A 12,897-nucleotide genomic window follows, 5' to 3' on the forward strand; every position below is an offset into this window, starting at 1 on the left:
TACTGATATGATAGCTGCAGTGTGTAATGATGGGTCATTTTTCAGGGATTCCTTTAAGTGAGTACTGTATGTTTGCAATATTTAGGTTTTTTAAAAGACCCTTTGAGTCTGAATGGTGTTTTATTGCATTATTGTAGTTTGAGTATTGATAAAGAACATACATTTTAATTCACTAACTGCTCTGTGCTTCTGTTTTATTTAACCCTGTAAAAACAGTAGCTTCTGTATTTTTTGGTTGTTTTTTTGTGGGTGTTGCTGGAGGGTAAAAGTCTAACTAAGGAGCAGCCAGTAAGAAGATACTCTGTATATGCCCCTAGTACATACTTGCCTACTTTTGAATAAGCATTTCAGGGAGATTGTGAAAGTAACACATAGTGCGAGCGTGTACTGCTACACCTGAGAGGCGTGTCATGAAAATGACTTGCATCCAAATGTAAATAAGCCCCAAAGTTACAGTAGTAAGATCTACTTGTTGAAGAAAATACTCTGATATTTTGCAGGATTTGTTTGTGTATTGTGTTTTACAAGAGGTTCTATATACTGCAGTGGCCACGAGAAATCTCATTTGAAATGCATGTAGCCATAGGGATCATTGTGCCTTATAACCAATGCAGGGAAATGGCGCTGATGAGACACTTTAAATGTAAGTATATCTATTTCTTCCCCCCCCCCCCCAAGAATGTAATAGCTACATAATGGGGGTCAGTTGTAATCAGGGAGATTGCTGGTCTATTCAGGGAGTGAGGGAGATTGCTACTATTTCAGGGAGTCTCCTGCAGAATGAGGGAGAGTAGGCAACTATGCCCTAGTATTATTGTTCTTGTGATCAAACTGTGGGCCTAATTCAGACTGGATCGCTGCAGCGGATGTTACACGCAGCCTCTGCGACCCGGGACACGGCGGGTAGCCGCCTACCAGCACAACTAGGATGTGCACTAGCTGTGCAGGCAGGGAGCTACTCGCCGGGTGCGGAAGTATCGCGGCCGTGCAATGCTTTTGCACCCGTGCGGGGGTGGGCAGTGCCAGACATGCGGGGCGGACTAGACCTGTGCTGGACGACCCTCCACATGTCTGAGAAAATGATCGTAGATGTGCTAAATTTAGCACATCTATGATCAGGTCTGAATTAGGCCCTGTATACAGTATCCCGCAGTCTTCATGACAAACTATACATATTACACATAAGCAGGGCAGACAGTGTGTCTCAGTAAATGAAGGTATGCACATGTATGTTAAAGCTTGCTAAAGACCACTAACTAAAATGCATTTCATGCACAAAAGATTAATGTTTGCTTTTAATTTTCTCCTGTTCTTATTACACCTGCTTGAAAATGTTATATTTCTGTAGCGGGGTACACTGTGTTCCACAGGGAATCCATTGGGTGTAGAGATGGATCTTGATCCAGAGGCACCAACAGGCTAAAGCTTTAGACTGTCCCAGGATGCATTGCTGGGCCTCCTCTATATAACCCTGCCTCCAGGCACTGTGAGCTCAGTTTTAGAGTTGGTGCCTCCATAAGCAGGTCACTAAACAGCGAGGGCTGCGCAGGCAGCCCGGAAAAAGCTATTTAGAAGACTTCAAGGGCTACAGCACTAAATATGTCAGTGTGATATACTGTGCTGCGGCTCAGTCACCTCCCCAGCAGCGTTGCATACTCCCGCTGGCTCTGTTCCCGGGTACTTGCGGCGGAGACGCTCCGGTTCCTAGGCACACCACCGCAGACGCTCTCCTGGATTGTGTGGCTGCTTCTCAGGGAGGAGGTAAGAGGGTCCCCCAGGCGGGACCTGCCACTAAATCGCTTTCTGGTCGCGGTCTTAGGCGTCAGACCGCGATACTGGCATGGACACTGTGGCCGTACAGGGACCCCACTATATCCACCAGGGCAGGGGAGCACAGGTCGGATAATACATTATCTTTTTTTTTTTAAATAAGGCTCCATAGTACCAGGTGGACCAGCATAGGGGATAAGGCGCTTGACCTGTAGCCCCTCCTCCAGCTCCAGGCACCATCTACTGCTGGTGTTCCCGCCCTGGAGCTGCTTCACACTCTCCCTCACTCCCTGACTGAGACGCTGGGCGCCATCTTCTAACAGTAGCTGCGACTGGTCTCCGAGACTGCAGGGCAAGGTCTCCTCTGTAAATCCACCTGATTTATCAGTGCTGTGATTCTACAGACACTTAAGTATTTTACATGTAATTTTAAGACAGTGTTCATTAAGAACAAGTGTACCTCTACCAGAATATGTTGTACGAGTATTCTGATATATACATCTGGTCTCAGACCGCGCATTGTTTCATATAGTTAGATAGATCTAGTCCAGTGCAGTTTTATTGTCTGACTAAAATAATTATCTGCATTGTCACCATGACTGTGTGTGCCTGTATCTGCTGTGTGATTTTTACTTTGTGTATCCAAGACTGTATTATGTCCCCTAGGACTAGGTGTGTCAGGGTCTCGTATATAGTGCGGCACAGTATTTACCATTGAGTATTCTACTGTGTACTCAGTCGCCTAATACTGGATTTATTCGCTGTTGTTGTGTACTGTGTACGCAGTCACATACAGTACTACGGGATTTGTTTGCAGGTAGTGTACTCTGGCTGTATCGTACTCATTCGCTCTGCGGTTACATTCACTAAAATGTCTAACACAAAGGGCGGGAAATCCGTGGACGCTCCTGTATCATGTAGCACATGCGCCAGGGATTTGCCTGAGGGGGAAGAATGATGGTCTGTGTAATATGTGCCATACATCTCCCAATCAGCCCGCTGCTCCTGTAGCCAATCAGGAGCCACCTTGGGCGGCATTCTCCAATATGCTTGATATGCTTGTCACACGCCTTACGCCCCCCCTATGGGACCTCCTGTGCCATTGCAGCCACATATTGTCCCTATGGTTAATCCACCCTGGGGGTATACTCTTTCTACCCAGATACAACAATTGAATCAATCTTTGGTTAGACAAAAACTTACCCCACGTCCCTCTGCGGTCAAGGGGTCATCTAAGCGGGCTGCCTCCTCCTCACAATCCACTAATATCTCAGATGATATTTCTGATGAAGATGGGGAGTATACTGGTCCGTCAAACACTGATACAGTCGTTTCCGATGAGGAAACTACAACGCAAGTTGATGTCCCTGACCTGGTGGAGGCTATTAAGCTGATTCTACAAATCAATGATGATGTAGATCCCACTACTGCGTCTAAGAAGCCTGATAAATTTAAACGTCAGAAGGTAACTAAAGTAGTCTTACCACATTCTGACCATTTGGTAGACATACGTCAGGAACCCTGGTCTTCTCCAGGAAAGAAATTCTCCCTGTCTAAAAAGATGCTAGCTCGTTATCCTCTCTCCGCTGAGTTGTGTAACAAGTGGGAAAATCCACCGCCTGTGGATTCCCATGTCACCTGACTTGTGATGTCATCTACTCTGCCTGTCACCACTGTCATCTCACTGAAGGAACCAACAGATAAGCGTGTCGTAGGATGCCTGAAGTCTATTTACTCCCTTACACGTTCTGTACATAGACCCACTATAGCAGCCTCCTGGGCTGCAAAAGGAATTGAAGCATGGGTTCAGGCACTAGAGGAAGAACTGCTTCAGGATATATCTGACACTCCCAGACAATATCTGTCTCATACTGCCACCGCCTCTCATTACATTCAGGAGGCGTCCTCTGAGGCAGGTGTAATGGTGGCCAAGGTGTCGACTACGTCCATCCTGGCTCGCCGAATTCTGTGGTTGAGGTCATGGAAGGTGGACCTGGACTCTAAAAAGACCTTGGAGGTACTCCCTTTTAAGGGAGGATCTGAATAAGATAGTGACTGACTTAGCGGCTGCTAAGACTGTGTTTCTCCCAAATACTAAGCCTTCTACACAGAAGGCAAAGAGTTCTACTTTTCATTCCTTTCGACCTCAAGGGAAAGCGAAAGGTCAGGCATACCCGAGACAAGCTCGTGCTCCGAAAACCACTGAGTCCAAAGCAAAACAATCTTGGGCTACCCGTCAGCCTGCTTCTACACAAGACAATCCTGCTGCATGACGGGACGGGCCTCCTCCTGGGGGATCCCAGGGTGGGAGGCCGACTTCAGCAATTCACCCAGGTCTGGTTAAAGACCACTTCAGATGCATGGGTGTGAGAAGTCGTCTCTCATGAGTCTCTTTCAAGAGACGTCCCCTCGCCAGTTCCGACTGATGGTTGTCCCTTCAGACCCTGTGAAGGCGCAACCTCTACACCTGGTTGCGCATTCCCTCCTGGATACAGGAGTGGTAGCGCCGGTTCCCCTGTCACACAGGGTGTTTCTAGTCCCGAAACCGAATGGGTCTTTCCGGCCTATACTCAACCTCGAATCACTAAACAAAATTTGTGAGAGGGTCCGTGTTCCGTATGGAGACGCTGCTCTCGATTGTACTGGCCATGGAACCCGGAGATTATATGGTATCCCTGGATATACAAGTTGCCTATCTGCATATACCTATTGCCATATCGCATCAGCAATATCTGCGGTTTGCTATTGGCAACCTTCCTTATCAATTCCACGCTCTGCCGTTTGCACTGGCCACGGCCTCTCGGATCTTCACCAAGGTTATGGCCGTGATGACTGCTCATCTGCGTCGTCAGGGAATTAGGATCCTGCCATATCTGGACGACTTGCTCATCCTGGCGAACTCCCAAGATGTCCTTCTCAGTCATCTACAACTAACGGTAAACTTCCAGTTGACGAGCCACCGGTGGGCTTGTAGGAAGAAGTCCTCTCTGGTCCCTGCTCGGAGCATGGTGCACCTGGGGGCGCTGCTGGACACACACACAGTCAAAGACTTTCTGTCTCCAGAGAAAGTCCTGAAACTTCAGGACAGGATACGATGCTTCCTCTCTCGCTCAAGAGGGTCGATTCACTCGGCAGTGCAAGTACTAGGCCTCATGTTGTTGGTGTTCGACATGATACAGTATGCTCCGTTTCATTCCCGCCCTCTACAGAGGTTAATCCTTTCCAAGTGGGATGGCCTGCCTCATCGGATCAGGTCTCAAATGATCTCCTCAACTCCGGAGGTTCATCTGTCGCTGACCTAGTGGCTATAGGACCATTAGTTGAGCAGGGGCCATCCCTTGTGGATTCCCAACTGGGTCCTCCTGACCACAGACGCCAGTCTGAGGGGTTGGGGCGAGGTGCTGGAGCAACACTCTCTTTTTCCAGGGTCGGTGGACCAGGGAGGAATCTCTCCTCCCAATAAACATTCTGGAATTGCGGGCAGTGTTCAATGCTTTGACTTTTGCCCTGCCTCTGATAAAGAACAGGCCTGTTCAAGTAAATCAGACAACGCCACCACGGTGGTGTACATAAATCATCAAGGTGGCACTCGAATCCGCATGGCAATGATGGAAGTATCAAAAATCCTTTATTGGGAGGAACGCTCTCTGCCAGCAATATCGGCAGTGTTCATTCCGGGGGTCTTCAACTGGGAAGCAGACTTCCTCAGTCGTCAGGATGTACACGCCGGAGAGTGGAGTCTTCATCCGGAAGACTTTCAATTCCTAGTGGGCAAGTGGGGCCTACCAGATGTAGACCTGATGGCATCTCGACACAATCACAAAGTTCCAGTCTTCGGATCAAGGACAAGGGATCCTCAAGAAGCGTTCGTGGACGCACTGGCAATTCCATGGAACTTTCGGCTGCCCTATGTGTTCCCTCCAGTGTCACTCCTGCCCAGGGTACTATGGAAGTTCAAGCAAGAAGGAGGAATATTACTTCTGGTCGCTCCAGCCGGCATTTGTTCTCGGACCTGCAGGGTCTGTTGATTAGAGTGTCCTCTTCTACTTCCTCAATGCCCAGACCTCCTCGTTCAGGGCCCTTGTGTCTACCTGGACCTGGCCAGGCTGGCTTTGACGACTTGCCTCTTGAAACTTCACGCCTGAGGTCCAAAGGATTCTCAGAGGCGGTTATCCAAACTATGCTAAAGGCCCGCAAACCGGCTTCTGCACGGATTTATTATAGGGTCTGGAATTCTTACTTCACCTGGTGTGCTGATAAGAATTACGATGCTTACAAGTTTAGTACTTCAAGACTTCTGGCTTTTTTGCAACAAGGCCTGGATTTAGGCCTTCGTCTGGCCTCCCTCAAGGTTCACATATCTGCCTTGTCGGTGTGGTTTCAGAGAAAAATTGCGTCTATTCCTGACATTGATACAGTCACTCAGGGCGTACTGCGGATTAAGCCTCCCTGTGTCCCTACTGTGGCTCCATGGGAACTGTCTGTTGTCCTGAATGCCCTGCAAGAGTCTCTATTTGAACCTCTTGAGTCAGTGGACCTTAAATGGCTCACAGCCAAGGTCCTGTTTCTGCTGGCTATTGCCTTAGCTAGGAGGGTGTCGGACTTAAGCGCTTTGTCTTGTCGTCCACCCTTTTTGATATTCCATCATGACCGTGCAGTTCTGAGAACTCGCCCAGGTTACTTACCTAAAGTGGAGTCATCTTTTTACCTTAACCAAGAGATTGTGGTTCCAGCCTTCATCTCTTCTGACTTGTCCTCCAAACAGCGGTCTCTGGATGTGGTAAGTGCTCTCTGTGTTTATGTGGAGCGGACTACCTCTATCAGGAGGTCAGATACCCTTTTTGTACTTTTTGGTTTCCACAAACGTGGCTGGCCTGTGAATAAGCAAACCTTGGCCAGATGGGTTAGAATGGTGATTGCACAAGCTTATGCACAGAATGGGCTCCTGCTGCTATTAAGGCCCGTTCTACTCGGTCTGTTGAACCTTCTTGGGCGGCCCGCCATGGTGCGTCTGCAGAACAGTTGTGTAAGGCGGCTACGTGGTCCTTAGTGAACACGTTCATTAGGTTCTATGCCTTTGATACTTCCGCCTCCCAGGGTGCTTCCTTTGGACCCCAGGTTCTCATACCCGCTAAGGTGCGCCCCCTCCCTTGAGGAATTGCTTCAGGACATCCCCGATGTATTCCCTGTGGAACACAGTGTACCCCGCTGCAGAAAGAGATTTATGGTAGACTTACCATGGTTAAATCTCTTTCTGCGAGGTACACTGGGTTCCACAGGGCGCCCACCCTGACGCACTTAGCTTATTTGGGTTTGCATGGCATTAGCCGCTGGTCCCTTCTCCTGTCGTGAGAACGTGGTTCTATGTGACTAACATCTGCCTTCTCTTTTACCTGCTTCTGCATTGGACTAGTTAACTGAAACTGAGCTCACAGTGCCTGAAGGCGGGGTTATACAGAGGAGACCCCGCAGTGCATCCTGGGACAGTCTAAAGCTTTAGCCTGTTGGTGCCTCTGGATCAAGATCCATCTCTACACCCAATGTATTCCCTGTGTAACCCAGTGTACCTCGCAGAAAGATATTTTATCATGGTAAGTCTACCATAAATCACCTTTTTTTTTCTTTTTCTTTTTTTTTACTTTATTACAGTATTTTGTAACTGACAGCATCCAACCTGCCAGGACAATACACAGTACTACAGACATACACACCTGAACAGTGTCGGCTGTAGTTTTTGGCCAAATCGGAATGACAAATGATTGTGTGTTCCCACAGGTCGTATATGACATCTTTAGATCGGCCGTACTGCATGGCCAACCATAAGAGAGAGTGTACGATGCGGCAGCATGGCATTGTACATCGCACAGTCATCCCCTGCATCATGCAAGTGCGTAGGAACGATGCAGGGTCCCGTCGCACGTCGGAACGGCCTAAGCCAGACACACACTTGCTACTCATCCAGAGAGCTGAACGACATCATGTCTAGTTTTACCACATGGGTGGCTGCGGTCCAATGTAATTACAGCAATGGATATTTCAGGGCAAGTTCCATGAGCTGCAAGCTAGGTCGCACAACTTTTCGCCTCCGGTAAAGGTTGCGACTTCTTGCTACTTAATTAGAAATACTTATTATGTTAACACAAGTTTAAATGGGAGTTAACCCAGCTGTTAGTTCCCACTTCCTGTATAGGTGAAAACTAGGAAAATCCTTCTTTTATTGTAAAAAGTACAGAACTTAGGGCCTGATTCAGAGATGTAAGTAAACCTGATAGCTTAAGAACATCTCCGATATTTGTGGGACTGCACCTGTGATACGGTGCTGTGTCCTTGGATACAGACAGACAGACAGACAGAAAGGGGGGGGGGGGGGGTTGCAAATCCCACCCCTACTTCTCCCTTCAGCACACTAAAAAATTACCTGTAACCATACCTGAACCTATCTGGTAATAGAAATTCAGAGAATTAGTTTACACGTTTGCAAACACATGTTTAAGCTGCTGAGCCACTTTCAAGGCTTCTCCGATGTCAGCAGTCCTAACACTACATGATAGCAGTGCCCACATAGGGCCATGTAATTTGTCACAGTAGGTCTCATGATAAAGGCTGTTACTAAAACACATCCAGACAGAGAGCTAACTTACCCAGGAGCCACCCCCAGGATCTCCCATTGGGACTACAAGGAAGAGCATGCCTTCCAAATACTGCTCCCATTCAATGCCTACTTGGCTACAGCAGCGGATCACCCAAGCATGTGGGAGGCATCTATTTACTCATGATATCTCCTGCTGCTTGGCGCTTGGCCATATTTCATACAGCAGCAGCATCCAAAGACTAACTGCGTCCATCTCTGAATCCAGAACATAGGGCCTAATTCAGAATTGATCGCAGCAACAAATTTGTTTTAGCAGTTGGGCAAAACCACGTGCATGTGGTTTAGCCCAACTGCTATCAAATTTGCTGCTGCGATCAACTCTGAATTACCCCCATAGTGCAAAACCCCTGGGGCAACCTCTCCATGAATAATAATGTGTATTTGAAATAATGGCATGACGTCATGTTTTCAAAAACGCATGTAATTTCAGTACTCTGCTTATTGTCGCTTATCGTTCTACACTGTCTTGCTACAGTATTTTATTTTCCATTTTTGGGGGTGTTCACCACACTCTGCAGTGTGTGATTTATGTGAAAAACACAAAAGTTAATCTGTAAAATTGTTGCCATGCCTGTTTTTGCTGCTTGCTATTGAATGGCGGTGGTATTAAGAGCTCACGTCACTATATACACTTCAGTATATCCTGTGAAGTGCATGTTAATGTAACTCAGGACTTCGCACTATGAGACTTAACTTTTTGAATTCTGCCCCTAATGTGGAAATACAGGGCCTACTTTTTGCATGTAGCAGGCAAATGCTTAATTTTACACAGCAGAATAAAGTTCAAATCAGATAATCCCAAATAACCAAATTTGTCCACTTATTTGAAATTGAAAGTGGTCAGGAGAGTAACTGAATAGTAACCCCAGTGGGTAAGTTACTTCTGTACTAGTATTTAAGCTGGTCTGACCTCGGAACACATTGTTTCCAAACGTAGTTAAGCATTTTTATTGCTTTGTTGTTTTGCAAAGTTTCTTGTTCTGTTAAATGCTTTGTGGTATTGGCGTGACTTCCAAATGCAACATGCTAGTTAACTTACACATGTCCAATGCGTTTGATGTGCAGTTTGATTTGCACGTGAGCTTGCATTTCCAACCACAAATCAAGCTCTGCTCTTGTGCATAAGAATATACTTGAAGTGGAAGCTCTCTCATTTGACGCTGTTGAAGGCTTCTTCATGTTTACTTGCAAATTGAAGAGAGCATTTCATCTCAGCAAATGTCAGCTACTGATAAGAGGATGGCGTGTTAAACATCAATGTAAATGTTTATTTTTCCTTAATATTGAAGAGGATGTTTAAGAGGTTAGTAATTGCAAGCAGCACGGGCTCAGATATAAGCTCTGTTTAATAGCAATGTCGTGGAAACATTTCATGGGCATTTCAAGAGACACATCGATTTTACTATACTCATGAGTATTTATATTAGTATACAACCGTTTTACAGTTTACTTTGCCTTTTTGTTTTTTTTTGTTTTGTGCTAAATAATTCAATATGTTGGTACTTATTTGATCATGCTTTTGTGTTCTAGATCCTGCACTGCTGAGGCTGAAAAAGAGAATGTTGGTAAGGATTTAATTTTGACTGCTATAAAGGATTTTGTGCCAGGAATATTGAGTCAGGCAGGGCTTTGCTGTGAATGGTCATAATAGGTGTGTACTGTGCTGATCACACACTGGCTTTGACTACTAAATTGTGAGCTCACATGCTACTTAAAACAGCAGCAACTGTGCCCAGTTTCAGCAGTCAGGGCCGGTTTGGGGCTTCTGGCGCCCCGGGCGGCATTATGGGGTGTGGCTTCATACAGGGGGCGTGGTCAGTTACGCCCCCTGTACTGTAGTAGGATGTGCGGTGCGCGATGACGTCATCGCGCACAGCAAAGGTCCTCTCCACGAAGGAAAACTAGACGCTGAGCCTCTAGTTCCCTTCGTGGAGAGGACCTTTGCTGTGCGGTGCGCGATGACGTCAACGCGCACCGCACATCATTACAGTTAAGGTCCTCTCCAGGAAGGGAAACTAGACGCGTAGCGTCTAGTTTCCCTTCACAGCGGGCAGCCGACGAAGGGAAACTAGACGCGTAGCGGATCTTGCCATGGTGCGGCGCACTCCGGAGGGCGCCGGCGCCCTCCGGAAGGCGGCGCCCCGGGCAAAAGTCCTGCTTGCCCGTGGCAAGATCCGCTACTGTTTCAGCTGCCTTTGTGCTCATCCACCATTAGCATAAAAGGTAAACAGACCAGCTGGTAACTCACTAAGGAGGAAGAATATCAATATAGTTCCCAAGAAAGTAAACCTTTATGCATGCTACATGTACATTAATGTTTTTACTGCTGCATTCATTCTTGTGTGAATAATTAAAGATGTAATTAAAGACATTGTCCAGACATGTTGAATTAAAGCACAATGTTTAGTGTAAAGTGCACCCTTTGGGGCTTACCGCATGGGGTTTTGGAACTAATCGAATAGCTAATGCACTAATTGAATACCGTACTAGCTATAAATCCTATCAGGAGTGGTTTTAGGTGCTGGCAAGCAGGGGGCCTGATGGTGCGGCCGCAGGCACCCACACACCGGCTGCTGCAGGCGCCATGGGCTGCATGGGTGTCTGCTACAGCAGACACCCCTGGCAATGAGCAGGAAACCCCTGGCAACTAGCAGAAAACCCATGGCAGCGAGCATGGAACTCGAGAGCATGAAACCCTTGGCATCAAGCATGGAACCCAGAGCATGAAACTCCTGGCAATGAGCAGGAAACCCAGAGCATGAAACTCCTGGCAATGAGCAGGAAACCCAGAGCATGAAACCCCTGACAATCAACATGAGACACCTAGCAACTAGTCCAAACTTGGGTCTTAGGTCTTCATTCTTGATAATTTCAACGCAGCAGTTATCAACTGATCATTCTTACGGTAAAGCAGCACCATGACCTCATATTCCACTATGACCTTAACTGGTGACCTTTGACAGCAATGTGCTTGGTTGTAGCAGTGAACTACTCACTATTTGCAAGCTTGATAAACTTTTAGGGACCTACTGTATGTAGGCTACTAATAATTGCAGTATTGCATTGATTATTAACCAACTGTATTGCAGTGGATCTTTTTTTCATTCTGTATGAAATTATTCCCAATATTTTATTAAGGTTAACCAGCAGGGACATTATTAGCGGTAACTGCTGTCCCTTCAAGTTACTTCCCCGGCATTTTGGAGGAGTCTGTCACATTTGTGAAAAGCTCCTCCAGGGAAATTTGACACTGCATGTGCTCACACAGTATCTGTTTCCACACCGGATGGAGGCTACTCAAGAGGGAAATATAGGCCCTTAGTATTTGTTAAATACTAGTGGCTTCCTGTGACTGTCTAACAGCTGGCACAATTAATTCAGCTTTGGGCTAGCAAAAGCTGCTGAAACATATTCTACCCACGGGCGTTTCTATAATGGGTGCAGTGTGTGCGGTGCACACGGGCCCCTGAGTCCAGAGGGGGCCCCCACCGCACACACTGCACCCATTTGTAAAATACTTATCCCTTCGAAGTCCAGCGCCGACATCCGTAGCGCCGGTAGAACACAGTGAAAATGGCCCAGCGGCCATTTTCACGGCATTCTGCGCATGCGCAGTAGAGAGATCTTAGGGAAAATGGCCACCGCGCCATTTTCCCGGAGATCTGCGCATGCGCAGTAGAGTCTGAGCCCTCTAGTGCTCAGACTCTACGGCGCTCCGGGCAGAGAGGAGGGGACCCGACGGAGGAGGCTGAACACGGACCTCCTCCTCTCTTAAAACGCCCCTGATTCTACCTATGTAGAGTATAACGCAATTTGCTCATATTCCTTTTTTGCTAAAATTATTGGATTCATTTATTGTCCAAAATCCTGCCTTGACCGAATTCTAATGTTTTTGGTGAGACTTGCATGTCTAGAGAGTTGCCGTTGTGACTGCAATATCTAGAGACCTACTAGAATGACACTGCTGCTTCTCTGTATCTGTAGTATTAGAGAAGATCATCTCTGTGCAGTCTTGGGTAGTATGTAATCATCGATGTTGACACACACCTTTTTTGTTTCTTTCATTCCGAATCGGTTGAAATTATGCTGACCATTTAATATAATGTTTCCATTTTCTTCTATCTGAATTCCCAAGTTGTACATCACATCTCGGGGGTCTTTCAAAATCTTCAAATTTTCATTGTTAAAATTGCAAGTACCAATTTGGATAACTTAACTCCATGTCAGTCTTTGTTTTAACAAAGTATTATTCATTTTAGTCACACAAACTCAGTAGTGTGCAAACAAGGTGCTCTTCTCTTTTCTGACTACTCTTCAGGTTGTGATGTATACAAGACTGCTCCTATGTTCCTGGAAAGGAAGGCGGTTTTAGTATCGGTACTCCTTTTATTATGTGTAGCGGCATGTGTATTAGGGTTCTGGTTGTACTTTTATTGAGTAGGCAAAATCTGGCATCATGTACTTCACCAATGTTA

At 46.7% G+C, this 12,897-nt stretch overlaps 1 protein-coding gene across 1 annotated transcript in view; it reads left to right on the forward strand.

The window, feature by feature from the left end:
- PRODH (proline dehydrogenase 1) overlaps nucleotides 1-12,897 on the forward strand; it is a 231,562-nt gene that overhangs the window by 101,682 nt on the left and 116,983 nt on the right. Inside the window, exon 3 of the mRNA XM_063913160.1 lies at nucleotides 9,953-9,987. Coding sequence (XP_063769230.1) covers nucleotides 9,953-9,987 — 35 coding nt within the window. The remainder of the gene's footprint in view (nucleotides 1-9,952; nucleotides 9,988-12,897) is intronic.

The sequence above is a fragment of the Pseudophryne corroboree genome, chromosome 1 (assembly GCF_028390025.1).
Source record: "Pseudophryne corroboree isolate aPseCor3 chromosome 1, aPseCor3.hap2, whole genome shotgun sequence".
In the NCBI taxonomy this organism is placed as follows: Eukaryota; Metazoa; Chordata; class Amphibia; order Anura; family Myobatrachidae; genus Pseudophryne; species Pseudophryne corroboree.